The sequence below is a fragment of the Onychostoma macrolepis genome, chromosome 22 (genome assembly GCF_012432095.1).
Source record: "Onychostoma macrolepis isolate SWU-2019 chromosome 22, ASM1243209v1, whole genome shotgun sequence".
NCBI lineage: Eukaryota > Metazoa > Chordata > Actinopteri > Cypriniformes > Cyprinidae > Onychostoma > Onychostoma macrolepis.
In genome coordinates, this window is record NC_081176.1 from 1,620,251 (window position 1) to 1,637,865 (window position 17,615).

The 17,615-nt window shown below is 36.1% G+C and overlaps 3 protein-coding genes across 5 annotated transcripts in view; 2 read left to right on the plus strand and 1 right to left on the minus strand.

Moving 5' to 3' along the window:
• The first annotated feature begins 87 nt into the window (after positions 1-87).
• Positions 88-3,459, plus strand: zgc:153675 (uncharacterized protein LOC768179 homolog). The gene is made up of 3 exons (XM_058761989.1): positions 88-369; positions 1,310-1,388; positions 2,794-3,459. The coding sequence occupies exons 1-3, from the start codon at positions 361-363 to the stop codon at positions 3,081-3,083; spliced, it is 378 nt and encodes a 125-aa protein (XP_058617972.1). The 5' UTR covers positions 88-360; the 3' UTR covers positions 3,084-3,459.
• An 850-nt stretch (positions 3,460-4,309) lies between these two features.
• Positions 4,310-16,858, minus strand: cry3b (cryptochrome circadian regulator 3b). Of its 2 annotated transcripts, none has more exons than XM_058761898.1 (15): positions 15,946-16,858; positions 14,613-14,781; positions 11,710-11,818; positions 11,491-11,633; positions 10,291-10,475; positions 9,407-9,504; positions 9,136-9,276; positions 8,366-8,674; positions 7,940-8,091; positions 6,573-6,775; positions 5,967-6,080; positions 5,813-5,884; positions 5,651-5,728; positions 5,457-5,581; positions 4,310-5,373 (listed from the first exon to the last, which is right to left on the minus strand). In XM_058761898.1, the coding sequence occupies exons 2-15, from the start codon at positions 14,768-14,770 to the stop codon at positions 5,332-5,334; spliced, it is 1,929 nt and encodes a 642-aa protein (XP_058617881.1). In that variant the 5' UTR covers positions 14,771-14,781; positions 15,946-16,858; the 3' UTR covers positions 4,310-5,331. The 2 variants fall into 2 exon arrangements, with proteins under 2 accessions (XP_058617881.1, XP_058617882.1); XM_058761899.1 differs by having other exon boundaries at positions 5,813-5,881; positions 15,946-16,843.
• Positions 16,859-17,109: 251 nt separating this feature from the next.
• rbbp5 (retinoblastoma binding protein 5) overlaps positions 17,110-17,615 on the plus strand; it is a 13,659-nt gene continuing 13,153 nt past the window's right edge. Inside the window, exon 1 of one of the 2 annotated variants that reach the window (XM_058761915.1) lies at positions 17,110-17,435. In XM_058761915.1, coding sequence (XP_058617898.1) covers positions 17,417-17,435 — 19 coding nt within the window. In that variant the 5' untranslated portion in view covers positions 17,110-17,416. The remainder of the gene's footprint in view (positions 17,436-17,615) is intronic. The other variant, XM_058761914.1, reaches the window with a different exon arrangement.

Genomic DNA, 17,615 nt, shown 5'->3' on the forward strand with positions numbered 1-17,615 from the left:
AGCTCTTGTGACGTAAGATCCGGGCGTCTAATTAGCGAATCTACTACGGCGAAGGACGAGCTCATGAATATTAATGAGGTTCCTTGATTATGTTCTGGAAGCCTCCAGTCACGTAACACGTTTATTATTCATCAATCGAGCTCTGGCCGCGCCCACTTTCAAAACCCCTCTCTTTCCTTTCGACCAATCAAGCGGGAGAACCGTGCGGGCGTCCCGTTACGTCATTAATATTCATGAGGCAGGCCTTGAGCGTAGTAGCGCGTGCAGCCGCATCCCGGATCGAGCGCCACGTCGCACAGCGGAGTCTCCGCGAGCTGAGAGGAATGCGCTGAAATAACCTGCAGGACACAAACAACAAACATGGTGAAGGTGAGACAACAACACGCGCTTCATCCCGCATCAGATCAACACATGCATCAGACTAACCTTCTCCTTTTTCCGCGCTTCTACAACTTACATCGCATCTGAGAGATGCACGTTACTCCAAAAGAGCGAAAGTGTAGTTTAATTATAGTTCAAATAGTTATATGTGGGATGTTTTCAGAATATGGTCACTTTAAAGTTTTTTATTTAGTTTTTAGTATATTATTATATGTAGTTTAATTTTTCTTGTTTTTAGATCAAGCATATAGTTTATTTTGTGTGTGTGTGTGTATATATATATATATATATATATATATAATAGTCTTTTCCTCTTATTTCTGATTTCTTACTTATATATTACCTGTTAATTTTACCAAGTTTAATTACTATAATTTAATATCTTTACGATATAGACACTTTATATTCTTTATATGCATTTAGTTTAAGAATATATATATATATATATATATATATATATTTTTAAATCAATTTGTATGTATGTATTTATTTATTTGTTTGTTTAATGTATCTATTTATCAGTCACAACTGAATTGTGATCTTAATTTAATAGTTTTTTCCTTTGGTCTTTTATTTATTATTTCTGCTTTATGTTACCTGTTACCTGCTAATTTTACCAAATTTAATTAGTTATTAATATATGTATGTATTATAATATAAATATAATAATTTTTATTATTATTATATTTTTTGTACTTATTTGATTTTAGCATATATTTTTGATGTCACTCATTTGACTTTTTTGTAAATATATATTTTTTAATAATATCTTCATAAAAAAATATATTTTTGATTTATTTTCTAGGTTTTTTTAACGTAACTTTTTTCCTCTGGTCTTTTTGCTTTATATATTGTAAATCAAATATATTTTTAGATTATATATGAGCTGTTAGCGGCGCAGAAATCTCTTTATTGTCTGTGTTTGCAGAGCGTGAATTCAGAAGTTCAGTCCAGGAGTGAAACATATGAAGGAGCAGAAGAACACGCAGAAACCGAGCCGTCCGCAGGTACAATAATACTTCATCTGCATTCATAATTCATAACCACTTCATCAGGATCTCCATATGGATCAGCTGACCCCTCATTTTACTGGTTTAAACTGCTAGACTTGTCATACATAACATTATTGGCTCAGTTTCTGATTGATCTGTAGGTTTGTAGGAGTCAGCACAGATTTAGGCTCTTCTGGGAATGGTTTTGTAACTAAAGTTGCTCTAGTAAACACTCGTCTCTCGTGAGAGATCCGCTGTGGGCTATTTGAATGATCACGGGAATATAGCGCAGCTGGGAATTCACGCTTGTTTTCCGACAAAATGCTGTGATGATGATGCAAGATGAACATCACCACAACTTACAGTAAAATACATCAAAATATGAAATATGTCCAGTTCCATACTGCAACCCACAAGAAAAAGAAAAACAAAATAACAAAAGAAAAATTAATTAAATTAAATCAGTTTCTTTAAATTAATATATTTATCTATCTATTTATTTTTATCAAGATTTTACTGCATCGTTATTTATTTGGTTTATTTTATTGCATTACAATAATGAGAATTTTGGTAAAAATTGTTTAATGTGCAAAAAAGTCATTATTTTTCCAAATTCTCATTACAGTAATGCAGTTAAAATAATGAAATTAATAGTTAAAAAAAATAATAATAATAATAATGATTTCCCCCCACATTCTCATTATTATAATGCAGTAAAAATGATGAAATTGTTTTAATGCAAAAAGGCAATGTTTTTTTGCCCACATTCGCATTACAATAATGCAATAAAATAATGAAATTAATAATATTTCAGTTTAAAAAAGTGTTTTTGCCCAAATTTGCATAACTATAATGCAATAAATAAATTAATAAATTAATGTTTCAATACAAAGTTATTTTTTTACATTCTTCTTCTTATTATAATGCATTAAAAATAAGATTAATAATGTTTTAGAATAGAATAGTTACAATAAAGCAGTAAAAATAATGAAATGGTTTTAATGCAAAAAAGTAATATTTTGCATTACTATAGCACAATAAAATAATGAAATTAATGTCTCAGTTTAAAAAAGTATTAAATATTTTCCAAATTCTTATTACTATAGTGCAATAAAAAAATAATAAAATTAATGTTGCAATGCAAAATGTTATTTTTTTATTCTTTTTATTATAACACAATAAAAAGAATGAAATTAATGTTTTAATTAAAAAGTAGATTATTTTCCCAAATTCTCATTACTATAATGCCGTAAAAATTATGAAATTGCATTAATGCATTTTTAAAGTAATGATTTTTGATTTTGGGGTTAAATATGACCCAGAATAAATAACCCGTTTTTAAATTCTAGTCATTAATGTTGAATATATTGCGAGTGTTAAAAGACGTTAATTAAACGTATCGCTGTTATTTTCTTCGCAGCTGCTGGCGGTAAAGAGCACCCTGTGGCTCCGCCCACCATGATCTGGCGCGTGACCGGGGGCCTCTTCAGCGCCACGAAGGGCGTGGTCGGAGCCACAGTGGGCGGAGTCGCCTGGCTGGGCGGGAAAAGTTTGGAGATCACCAAATCAGCAGTGACCGCGGTGCCCTCGGTGGGTGTCGGCCTGGTGAAGGGCGGGGTTTCAGCAGTGGCAGGGGGCGTGTCCACAGTGGGGTCGACAGTAGCCAATAAAGTTCCGTTCACTGGAAAGAGGAAAGACAAATCGGAGTGAAGAAACGGACGATTATAACGAGAACCTCCCGTTTGAGCCGAACACTCGTTTGCTGTGCTGATGCGCAGTGATGCTGATTTTTGATTGGTCGCCAGAAACATGTGACGGATGTTTTTGACCAATCAACGCCCAAGACATTTGCGCAAAAGGGAGTTTTGTACGTCATACTGTGGGGTTTTGATGTAAACAGGCTTGATCTCAATGGAAAATAGGGTTTTCTCCAATCATCTCAGATCTGCGACCAACGACACATTTATCAGTGATGTTCGTTTCTGTAGCTGTTAAACGACATCTTCGGATTTCTTCTGAAATGTTAGTCAAATTGTCTGTAAATTGCATTTTTTATTATTTGAGTATAATAAAGTCATGTAAAAGATGCTGCGGAAAGTGTTTTCAATGATTTCACTCCAGTTTTATCACTTTTTTCAAATAAAAATTACATAAAGGCAAACACTTTTATCTTAAAATGTAATGCCAAAATACGATTAATAACCTTTTGCTGGAAAAATCTGAAGAGAATTTGATTAGCAAGTTAGCAAAACATCTTTAACGTAACCATGTGGCCAAAAAGGTTGATAGTCAGAACTGAACTAAACTTTTTGTTACATTTTAGTTGAAATTAAACTTAATTTTAATAGCGGTATATTTCTATTGAAGCTTCCCTCAGAGAAACAATCACGATTAAAACATTTAAGAAAATTTCACAAAGCACAAAATTCTGTAAAGGTTTGATATGATTTTATGTAAAAACTTAACAGGCTAATTAGACTATAAAACGGACTTAAGCACTATTATTGCAGGCTTATTGGTTATATTGGTAATAATACAATTCATATAGCAACTTGCACAACAGTAAGCTAACTGATTAGCTTGCTAAACCAGCTTATTAACTAAAATATGTCAGTTAAACACGTTGTATAGCTTAGCTGGCTAATTTGAGCAGGCTATGCTAGCGGATTCATTTTATCAGCTGCAAATTTAAGCAAATAACTGAACACAGAAATATTTAATTAGCTTTGATTATATCTTACCTTTGCATGAGTGCAGTCCTTCAGCACAGTCACGATCACAACACAAGGACTAAGGACAAAAACTAATTAAAATATACAACTTAAAAGTCACTTAACTTGTGTATTTAATGTTAAAACGGAGTATTATCTGACTAGGCTAGCAGCTAACTCATTTAAGAGACAAAAATGGTTCATAAGTAAAACAAAACACTCACATTGTGTTTTAAAATATTTTTTTATTAGCTGGCTGAGTACCACACAGACTTAAAAAACAAATGCTGGTACTATATATCTCTTTAAAATTCAAAACAGCTACTAATATTCTGTAAAAAAAACTGAAAACACAAGCGGTAGAAATGTACAGCTCCATAAGCTACAGCTGTCATATACAAAACACTGGACTACATAGAGATGACAATGACTTGGAATTAATGTACAGCAATGGAAGATCAAAGACGTCAAACACCCGAAGCCCATTCTACGCTATCTGTGCAAAAACACTAAAACATGGAACAAAATACAGTCGTTTATACAGACGAGACAATCATTCATCTGTGGTAGTTACAATAGTTTGGACCCAAACACATTCTGACGATCCTGTGACTCATGGAAACAGACGCAGGTATGTACAGGTGAGGCCGGTTCAGAGCAGCGCTGCGGAAACTCTTCCGTTCGTCCGTAACACTGAGTGAATCTGGATCCGTTTAAATATGGCGTAATGCGTGTTCTTCTTTGGCTGTTTGCGATTACTTGTATTTTCCTATATTGAGGTCCGTTTACACCAAACAAATCTTCACAAATTTGAATATAAACAACGGAGACTCAATTTTTTCGCAACTTTTGACGGATATGTGCTGACCATTAAGACTTGGGATTTGGTTCAGGTTTTCGTCAACTACATGTGCAAATATAAATCTGGAGTTATTAAAACATTTAGCTTCTCGTTCAACCTGACGAGTATTCGTTACACTCATTCGCGTGAAAGGACCTTTACTTTAAAAGTTCACTTAGACAGTATTTACATCTGATTTTTAAAATCAATATTTGGGATAATAAATCACATTTTATTTAATTGTATATTTTAGAATTTTACATTATAAAATTTCTAAAAACGTTAAAATTACATTTTCGCCACAATTTAATTGGACAAACCGTTGTTTTAAATTACTTCGAATGTTTGTGTTTAACACGCGAGGTAAAGTTGTAATACATTTTGCGAATCCATCAGTGGGTGGAGCTTAGGAAGAGAAGGCCACGCCCTCCCCGTCTTCTCGCCGCTTCTGAAACAAACAGATGAATACAACTGAACAATGCTGTTAATATTAAATCAGCAAATTTTGCATAGCTTCGACTTTTTACGAACCTTGTCAACTTGGGCTTTTAGCGCTGAAGAGGAGGTGGAGGGGCCGTCATCACCATGGCAACCGTTGTGTTCCGCCTCCGTTTCTCTCTTTCCAGCCCCGCCCCCAATCGGCCAAAACAGACGCCCTGAAGGAAGTCAACATCAAACTTTGTTCGCAAACCATTGTAACGTATTTCCCATGCAAAAAAACCAACCTGGTTGTTGTGGGACAGCAAATTCGTGGCCGTTCTCCGTCAGGTTGCTCTGGGTGGTGTAGGGCGATGTACGGTGGTCTGCAGAAGAGAAACGTTAAAAAAAAAAAATTTGCGCAAACGTTCATAAAACGTTATCAAATTAACTAAAGGGCATGGACTCACTGAGGGCGTGTCGGTGTCTTGTGCCGCGATATTTCGGTCTGCTCGGTCCTGGCTGCTCTCTTCTGACCCCTGCTGGACACACAGAGCATTAAAACGCACTGATTTTCCTTCAAACACACTTATTTGATCGCAACATACAATTTCAAACACTCACGATGAGACGAAGTGCTGCTCTGCGTCCTCCGGCATGTAGGTGGCACCGCTGCTCCTTGGGCTTCACTGACACTTACGACCTCCATGTGGTTGGACGGAACAGTTGCGAGAAGACCTGATGGATGAATGAAAATAAAGGCCCGTTAACACCAAGAACATTAACTACAGCGATAATAACTAACGTGATTCTAATGATATTGTTCTGTTTATTACAAGTACGCATTGCAGTTTGTCGCATGCCACTTTAAATTCTTGTGCTCTTTATAGTCCGATGGATTCTGATTGGCTGTCAATCTTTTAATTGTACATCAACTGAAAAAAAAAAAAAATCGTTCCTTTGTGTCGTTATCGTAGCTATAATGACTATAGTAGCTACTATAACTGTATTAGCAGACAATAACGTTCTGTTTATTATAAGCACGCTGCAGTTTAAATTCGGTGGATTCTGATTGGCTGTCAATGTTTTTATCGTTCACCATCATCATTTTGAACAACAATATCGTTATCATTATAGTTGTGGATTGAACTCTGCTATTCTATTAAATGTAGAGTGATTTTTAAAACAGTATCTTTAAGGTGAAAGCGGTGAACTCGGCTAAACTCTTACTGAGTCCGCGGTATCTGGAGAGCTGCTGGTAGATCTGCCGCATCCTCTCGATGTTCAGGCGGCTGGCCTCGGCGTGGTTCACCATGGGTTTGGGATAATCCACGCCGATCACGCATTTGGCGGCACGCTGCACCTCCTCCGGCGCGTTCCAGGGGTCGTAGATGTACTTGGCTGGAAAATCTTGGAGTATAGGTAAGTAACGTCTGCAATCAAAGGGAGAGATTAACCCGCAGCGCCTCATCATAACCTCCACAAAACCAGTGTATAGTCAAACAAATAAACATAATTAAGTTAACAAAAAATTAGCATGAAAAATTAAATGCATTATTAAAATCTACAATATATATATTTAATATTAATTAATTTACCAATACTATATAACTTTTATAGGCGTTTGATTGATTATTAAAAACTAATGTTTCTGGACACATCTCATATGTTCATGAATAATTCATACTGAAAAAATGAAATGTGGTATTACAATCTATTACATGCATTTAAAATTAGTATCAATGTTCATTTTAGTTGACAATTAATTTCAATAGGTGACATTTGACTGATTCCTAATATCTAATGTTTTGGACATAACTCATATTATAAGTAATTCATACTGAAAAATGATTTGTATTACTAAAACATATATTATGTATTATTTAAAATTAATAATATAATTACTATAATTTTAATATAATGAACTTATCAATTAATTTTACAGGCAACATTTGATTAATTATTAATGTCATGTTTCCAGATGTAACTCATATTATTCATACTAAATTCTATAATTACATAGTATAATTCATACTAAAAATATATGCATTATTAAACTATAATATGCATTATTTTAAATGACTTAAAATAATGAATATAAATTAATATAATTACCTATTCATTTCTATTTGATTAATTTTTCATAACTTTATTTTAATAATTTTATAGTTTGTATTTTATTATTAAATAATATTTGTATTATTATGCATTATTCAAAAACTACAATACATTTTATTTAAAATGAAATATACAATTACTATTATATTGTACCTATTTACATCTATAGGTGATATCTGATTAATCATTAAACGTAATTTTTAAAACTATTTTATTTTAAATTAGTAATATTTATATATCATCAATATTAATTATATATAAAATGATATAATTAGACATTACATATAAATTACAATAAAATAATTATACATTCCATTATATTTTAAACGGATTTTTGAATTATATATATATATATATATTATAAATAATTTCTAGATGTATTATGATCGCTGGTATTGCTGTGTAATTGGAATCCCTGATCCATGCATTCACACTGGTTCCAGATGGAGGAAGTGAAGCGGAGCGGAGCGGATGCCCACCTGATGAAGTCTCCGTTGGGGTCGATCCTGCGTCCGAATCCCACGGGACAGTAGCAGTGGAAGAACTGCTGGAAGAAGGAGCTGCAGGAGTGACAGAGCCAGCTGCCAGCGTTCACGCTCCAGTCTGCGTCCAGCAGCAGCTCCTCGAACACCTGCGACACGCCAGAGCGTTAGCACACGTCAACCACACCGCACTTACCCAGCATGCACTGGGGCCCAGAGCTGGGAAGATTACTTACAAATTGTAATCCCTTCCTGATTCCAAATTACATGATAATCCATAATCCATTACATTACACATTTTAGGTAATATAATCAGACTACTTTTATCTCGTTTATCACATTGATTTAAATAGGATAATCTTGCATCATATTGAAAATAAAACTACAACAAGTAAGAAAATATAATCCATTTGTTTTTATTACCTTCATGCCCTCCTCCCAGCTGATCCAGAGATCTCCTCGCGTCAGGAAACAGGCCACGGCGTGCCGCGCCAGATGATGGATCCAGCCCTCCTGCCGCAGCTGGGTCATGATGGCGTCGATCCACGGGAAGCCCGTCTTGGCCTCGGCCCACTTGGCCAGCGCCTCGGGGTTCCTGTCCCACGGGATGCGGATGCAGATGGGGTTTCCCTCCATGCGGTCGAAGCGCGGGTTGTTGCTGGCCGCCGTGTAGAAGAACTCCCTCCACAAGAGCTTGTCGTACAGAGAGATCGAAGGGCTTCCGTTCTTCACCTGCGGCGGCACGGCATCATGGGATTATATACACATCACGACATAAATAGTGTTTTAAAAGTGTTTACATCATGATTTATACAAAAGAAAATATTTTTAAAAGGTTTTAAACAAGATAAATTATGCATTACACTTTAAATGTATTTCTGTAGGTTAGTTGTATTATAAATTATATTTTAATATATGTTTAACATATACAATTTGAAAAGGATTAGGATATATTACAAGTTACAATTTTAACATTAAGATAATGGTTACATTAAATATATTTTTTAAAATATAATAAGATAAAATATTATAATATGTTAACATTAGATTCTATTTTAGATTAATTAGATGATATTTTAAATTATATTTCAGGTGAGTTTTTGTTGTTATACTATACATTTTACTTGAATGTAATGATTAAAATGGATCAAATACATCACTGAAAAGGTATTAACGGTCTTGCAGTGCCTCACCTTCTTGAAGAGCTCGGTGAGTTTGTAGTAGAACAGGCGACAAGACAAGCAGCCGAAGCGCAGGTACGGGCTCAAGCCCAGCGGACTGGCCAGCAGCGGACTGGAGTTCATCTTCGGACGCTCAAAGTTCTCCTGCCACGCCTGGAAAACAGCAGCACACGAGTGAGTGAGTGTGTGTGTGTGTGTGAGAGTGAGTGAGTGAGTGAGTGAGTGAGTGAGTGAGTGAGTGAGTGAGTGAGTGAGTGAGTGTGTGTGTGTGTGTGTGTCGTACCGCGGTAGAGTCGGGTCCGAGGTGTCGCTCCAGCCGCATCAGTGCCTCTGATTCTCCTCCAGGCCAAACAGCAGGAGCCAAAGACTCCGTGTCGAACCCTGAACACAGTCACACCCATGATTAGGTGATTAGGGCTGGGTATCGTTTCAAAGTTATCAATTCTGATTCTTAGCGATTCCTATTTTCGATTCCAATAAAGTAAAAAAACAAAAAAAACAAAAAAACACTTAGATGTCAAATATTTTTATTCTGTGTCTTTTAAGAAGCATTCTGTTGCAGCTGAATAACATTTCAACAAAATAAATAAATAAATAAATAAATATAATTATCCATTTCTCTTTTATGCCAAAAATCATTAGGATATTAAGTAAAGATCATGTTCCATGAAGATATTTAGTAAATTTCTTACCATAAATATATCCAAGCTTAATTTTTGATTAGTAATATGCATTGCTAAGAACTTCATTTGAACAACTTTAAAGGTGATTTTCTCAATATTTAGATTTTTTTGCTCCCTCAGATTCCAGATTTTCAAATAGTTGCATCTCAGCCAAATATTGTCCAACATCAATGGAGAGATTATTTATTTCTAAAAATTGACCTTTATGACTGGGTTTGTGGTCCAGGGTCACATGTGTGCGTGGCATGCATAACGGTACGCAAGTTCTTTCCCGTCTTGCACTTAAGTGCTTTAAAATCACATTAAAATGCGAACGCAGGAATCGTTAAGTGGAATCTAACTTATCAAATACCCGGTTCTTGGAAATTTGCTACCGGTTCTAAAATGGAACCGGTTCTCAATACCCAACCCTACCCATGATGCACCTCTCTAATCACACTGATCTATCTGTGAGTGAGTGTGTGTGTGTGTGTGTGTGTGTTACCCAGCTCGTCCAGCAGGGGCACTCCGTATCTCTCTTTGTGGTTTTCGCTGACCGGCGTCACACAGTTTCCCAGCAGCTCTCGGGTCAGCGGCTCCAGCGGAGGCTCCGGCGGCTCCATGCTGCTCACCAGCGTCTGGAAGCGTTTGTAGGTCAGCGGCGGCTGACTGCTGTTCAGCTCCATGATCCTGAGACACCATCACACCACAGACTCAGTTCTGATTCATGCAATTGATTCACTCATTCAAATGATTCAGGGGATTAAAGGATTCATCAACAGCATTCCCAAAAGATTATGAACACACACACACACACACACACACACATATATACATATAGACATAAAACTTATCATACAAATTCAATTACAAAACAATTCTAAAGTTAAAATTAGATAATTTAAAATATATATATAAAATATTTTTATTAAAATGAATTTTAAAAAGAAACAAGTGAAAATTAAGGTATATTTAAATTAAGGTTGAGGTTTTTAAATTAATGTATATTATAAACTTTAATGTTTACTTATACAATTAAATTAGATGTATTATAAACTATATTTGAATATAAAGTTTAAATTAGATATATTATTATAAATTGGATTTGCAAAATTAGATTTTAAGTGCATTTTTAAAGTTACTTTATATTTAATATATGTTGTAAATTATTTTAATATCAAGTTTAAATTTGTTACATTATAATTATTTATATTAAATTAGTTATATTATAAAAAACTGTTAAATTATTAATATATACATTTTAAAGATACATTAAATTATATTTTAAGTGAGTTTTAAAGCAAGCAATATTCTAAATTAAATCTTAATATAAAATTTAAAGTTACAGTAGATGCATTTTAATAATATAATTTAAAAACAGTTTTCAAAAAAAAAAAAATTTAATTTTAAACAGGTCTTTGTAGGTCGGATGTGTTATTAATTATCTGTTGAGTTCTCCAAGTGAGATACATTACAAATTATTTAAAATTTGTATTTAGAATCTAGAATGTGTTCAAATGTGATTGAATACCATATTAAAATGTCTATATATTAAGCATTTTTTTATATTTTAAAAGTTAAATATTATAATACCATAATTTTACAATCTAACTCTTCTTTAATAGCCTAAATGTAGATATTAGCTTAAACATTAAAATATAATTTCAAAGCAGAGTTCACGTGAATGTCGTGCATCTGTACGCACCTGTCCAGATCGTACAGCGTGTGCGAGATCTTCGTGATCACCTCCACTCCCGCTTCAGACGCCAGCTTCTTTATAGCTGCGTCGCGCTCTTTCCCGAACGGCTCCGAGTCGCATTCGAACGTCAGCCGAGACACCTTCCACTCCTGCCGACCAATCAGATGAGTGTTAGTGTGGTCACGTGACCCAAACGCTTCGCGACGGTAAAACTCACGCCGTTACCTTGAAGAGGCGCGGGAAGATGTTGGCCGGCTGACCGCGGATGACGAACAGACAGGAGTTGAGTTTGCGAAGACTTGAGTCCAGATCCTCCAGACACTGCAGCAGAAACCTGACACACACACACACACACACACACACACACACCTGTGAGCCCTACATAGATATAGCAAGACTTCTAAAGATGCCTCACACACAGAACAATCCCAGAATGCACCGCTTCAAGATACATTCAAGAAGGTGAATAAGGCAAGTAAAATAATGAGCATAAACACACTGATTTCATTCCACGCTGGAATATATTTATTAATAATACAAAGGAAGATTGCTAAAAAGAAAACAAAAAATATAAATTGAACATTTTATTTATTGAATCTGAAACAATGTGTACTGAGACAAAGTAGAAGCATATTCTATAACAATTATAATAAGTCATTTATTATTAATTATCATTTTTATTATTTGTACAATATAAATGTATTAATAATTATATATTATATTATCATCCTTGAAGTATTATTACTTTAATGTGCTAATAATAATAATAATAATAATAAACAGTCAAAGTATTATGATAAAAACATTAGATTAAAACAGCCTTAATGCATTTATTCATTATTCATTTATTTAATATTATTTAATAATAATAATAATAAATACTACTAATAGTAATTTATTCATACTAGCAACAATAATATAATAAATTATTATAACTTATTTTATTACCTTAATGCGTTCAAAATATTAATAATGTGTTCTTGATAATTATAATAAGAAGAAATAAACAGCCTCTTATTATTATAACAACATTAAATTAAAACAGCATTTATGTATTAATCTATGAATAATAATTACTAATAATACTACTAATCATTTATTATGAACCTTTAATTGTTATTAAGTGAATGTGTTATTCTTCTGTTCTCAGTGCTGATGTATGAAGTGTTGACGGTGTGGTGAGTGTTCGGATCCGAGCCGCTCGCTCGCTGTCCGTCTGACCCACTGACATCATTTCAGCACAGCCGCACGTGACCGCCTCTCTCTCCCGCCCTCCCTCGCTCGCTCGCTCCCTCTCTCAGGAACATTGTGTTCCCGTCTCTTTCGTAACTGATCTCTGTGTGTTTCAGGAACGCAGTCAGACTCGTTACGGAGCTGCAGAAACTGGGTCATCGCCGGGGAAACACGTAACAACATCAAACATCAAATCCAGACCGGATCTCTGACGCACAGAGCCATAGAGCAGACCAGACCAGACCAGACTGAGACCAGACCAGACCGGACTGAAACCAGACTGAGACCAGACAGAGACTGAGACTGAGACAAGACTGAGACCAGACCAGACCAGACAGAAACCAGACTGAGACCAGATGGAGACTGAGACCAGACAGAGCAGAGCAGAGCAGACAGAGACTGAGACAAGACTGAGACCAGACCAGACCAGACAGAAACCAGACTGAGACCAGACTGAAACCAGACTGAGACCAGACCAGACCAGACTGAAACCAGATGGAGACTGAGACCAGACAGAGCAGAGCAGACTGAGACCGGACCAGACAGAGACTGTGACTGAGACTGAGACAAGACTGAGACCAGACCAGACCAGACTGAGACCAGACCAGACCGGACTGAAACCAGATGGAGACTGAGACCAGACAGAGCAGAGCAGACTGAGACCGGACCAGACAGAGACTGAGACTGAGACAAGACTGAGACCAGACCAGACCAGACAGAAACCAGACTGAGACCAGATGGAGACTGAGACCAGACAGAGCAGAGCAGAGCAGAGCAGACAGAGACTGAGACAAGACTGAGACCAGACCAGACCAGACCAGACAGAAACCAGACTGAGACCAGACTGAAACCAGACTGAGACCAGACCAGACCAGACTGAGACCAGATGGAGACTGAGACCAGACAGAGCAGAGCAGAGCAGAGCAGACAGAGACTGAGACAAGACTGAGACCAGACCAGACCAGACAGAAACCAGACTGAGACCAGACCAGACAGAAACCAGACTGAAACCAGATGGAGACTGAGACCAGACAGAGACCAGACTGAGACCAGGGGCGTGTTTCCCAAAAGTATCGTTAACTAACTAAGGTTGTTAGTTCCACTGGACTTTTGGGAAACACACCCCTGATCGATATCAGACCGAGACTGAGACCAAACCAGACCAGACCATCGACCTCAGAGAACCAGCAGACGCGAGTCTGAGTTACTGAGAGCCGGGGGCTGTTTCATAAAAGACGCTAAGAAAAGCGGGGATTAAAGTCCAAAACCTGACTTGAAATAACCAAACAAATCAATCGGGTTTAAAGCGGTTTCACAAACGTCAATTTAGTAATCTCACTAATTCAGTCCAGGTTCAGTGAGTCGGGATAATTTGAAGTGCACGCTTATTCTTAGATCGATCGATCCACCACGACAAGCAGCGTCACCTGCTCCTGACCAGACGGATAATAAACAAACACGCAACACATACGACAGAAACACTGACTGCAGCCGCTACACACCGCACTGCATTATCAGAAACACCTCAAACCAGCAGCGCATCACACCGTCATAACCAACACAAATCTGTTTAATGCACAATACTTCTCGAACACAAGTTCTGTGTCGTTCTTTAAAGAGCCACCAGATGGAGCCATTTAACCATTACAGCTAAACACGGAGATGAAAGTGTAGTTCGATCATGATAACGATGAGTAAAGCAATCAATACATCAACATAACACAGTAACGAAATGACCACTGACGCTTATTACTGTACGGTCATGTTTATATTTTTATATACATACTAAGTATATAAGTAAGTGTGTGTGTGTGAGTGAGTGTGTGTGAGAGTGTGTTTTAGTGTGTGTGTGTGTGTGTGTGGTCATAGATGCGCAGTATCTGAGCGTCTCTCACCTCCATCGGTTGATGCCGCGGTTGGAGGCCCCGGCGAACCAGGGGTCCAGAAAGTAAACGCAGCGCAGCGTCTGGGAGCCCCTGGCGGCCTCCAGCAGAGCCGGGTTATCGTGCAGACGCAGACCCTTCCGGAACCAGTGGATGGAGTTGATCGGCATGATGCTGCGGCCTGAGACACACACATTCATTACCAACACGCCGTGAAGCCTTCATTCATTTCATGCGTTAAGATTAATTATTGATAATAATAATAATAATAATAATAGAATGCTGTTTGCATTTAAATATAATCAGTGAAAATGATGCTACTTTTAATAATAATTATTATACAATATTCAACTTGTTATTTTATATAATATTAAATATGTATTAAGTTTTAATATAATATTAAATAATTCTTACTTATGTAACAAAATGAGCGAGTGAATATAAAGCAGCTCATTAGCTGTGAATTTAGCACATAACATAACATTTTTAATTAAAGATGAAAGCCACCACAAATATTAACATCATAAACTTAAAGCATTATCAGTCAATCTCTTATATCTAAAATTAACATATATATACACACATATATAATTATTAATAATGCCTATTATATTTTCAATATATTATTACACTTTAGATTTATTATTATATTATATAGGCTTATTAACATTTAATTTTATAATTAAAATCAAGTATTATTATTAAGAACGTTATTAATTTCATGTGTTATTTAATTTATTATTATTATTTATAACACTTAAATGCAGTTTTAATTTAATTAGTTTTAAAAATAATGATATTAAAGTTAAGTAACTAAGAATAATATAACACTGATACTTAATATTTCACTTTATATAAGCAGCATTTTAATTAACATACGTTTTTGCTGATTTATATTTGATATATTATTCCATTTTAGATGTTTTAAATTATATTAAATGTAACAAAAACTGCAGCATTGTTTCACTTTATTTACTTTTTATGTAACCGGCACAAGAAATATAGAGCAGCTCATTCGCTTCATGAGTTTGGCATATAAAACAATATTTTTAATTAAAGAAGAAAACCACTGCACACATTATCACCATAAAATCAAAGTTTTACACATAATTTTGAATGTTTTATAACTTGACCCTCAATCCTGAATTTGGGTCATTACAGTAGGTGCCGCTTACGTCACAAAATGCCATAAAAACGTAATAAATGAACAAAAAGAGTTGTAATATTTTAAGTTTGCGTGTTTTTAATGAAATGGGTCACAGATTCGATGTTTAAATAACCCGTTTGTCTGTTTATATTCCATAAATACACGAAATAATCCGCGAGTTTGTGAAGCACCACTCACCTGAGGCGTTACTAAAGCGGGGAAATATGTTTATGTGAGTCCCGATGACAAAATCATCTCAAAGTTTATGAAAATTCGCCAGCAGAACCACTGCAGACCAGCGAAGTCCACCGAAGTCTAGCTCCACAGAACCGGGCCAAAAAAGCGACGGTTTACATAACGCTCCAGCGATCTGCGCATGCGCCGACACGAAACGATCCAGCGAGAGCACAGATGCCCACACACTAGATTCTGATACAGCTTCTTTTGTAACGTTTTACGCGTTCTAAAAATTGTTTTGGGGGTCTAGATCTCTAAGTATTCATGTTTAGTATCTATTTACTAAATTGCGTATGAAAAGGCTGTGTGATAATCATTTTATATAGCGCGTTTAAAACGATGCGCTTGATCTATAGTTGTCGCTCTATGCTGGCTGCGTGCCACCTCGATAACTCACGCCGCTCGTGTCCCACATATGGAGGCCGCTCATTGGTCCGCGCCGGAATGACGTCAAAGAATCCCTCTCACGTTTATGCGGCGTGGATGAAAAGAGCTTTGCGCGTAGCTTTGAATCATTTTGAATGTTAAATACCGTTCAGTGTGATTTTAAGATGTGATCGCGCCGTGAGTTTATCATTTATGTCCGCTAGTAATGCTATTATAGCCGATTTTCCGAACACACCTTACCCCGCCTTATTAGCTCATCCGCCGTCTGATTGGTCGCGTCCCCAGACACCCGGATGATCACGGTCGCGACTCCATAGGACGCCATTTTGGATCTGAGGTCGCGGTTTCAGTACAGAATAGGGAAAGACCGTTGAACAGCAGGAAACTGTGCGAATGTTGCGTTCAGTGCCGCTGGCGCAGTTTTTTTTTCTCGTAGCAGTCCTATTTATGATGTAGTTTTACATTATGAGTCAAATAAACATGGGTTCTTTCGTGCGTTGATACATGTTAAATTATAAGATAATTATTTTCTACTTTTTGCTATTTTCTGAAAATTTTGAAAAGCAGTTTTGCATAAAGTGTATAATAATTATTAAAAACGTGTTGGGAATATAATAGTGGGTTTATTTTCAGTACTGTGAATAAATCTTTTGAAATTTGCTGTGTTTTATTTTTGCTGCTGCAACACTATAAATTATATATTTATATATTACATAAATTCAGTTGGTTTAGTTTTGCTCTTCTGAATGTTTGTTGCTGTAGGCGTTTAGGTTTTAACTCAGAAACAACTATTCCTTAATTTTTAACCATTTAAAGCATAAACTGAGTGAACACTTTAATCACCAGGTTAGCGTGGTTCGGTGTGTTTTGTTCAGGCGCTCGCTGGGGCGCTTTGTTTTGGGGTCCTTCCTCGCAGCTCCGCGCCAGTCGCGCTGCAGTCGCTCATTGGGAGCGTTTTAATGTTTCCATTTTTTGCTGATTTTCCGTTCATATTTTAATTTTTCTTCTAAGTAGTGATCGGGTTTGTGTTGGTATCGCAGCAGAGATGAATCTGGAACTGCTCGGTGAGTTCTGCTGTTTGAGAGTTTGTTAGCTCAGCGCTAACCGCTGCTAGCCCTCTGTAATGTTTATAAACATTCAATGGAAACTTGTACAGAACTTATTAATTATTATTTAAAGTCGAATAATTGTAGGAAACGTTTTCTTTCAGTGCTCATTTAATGATGTATTTTATTATATGCATT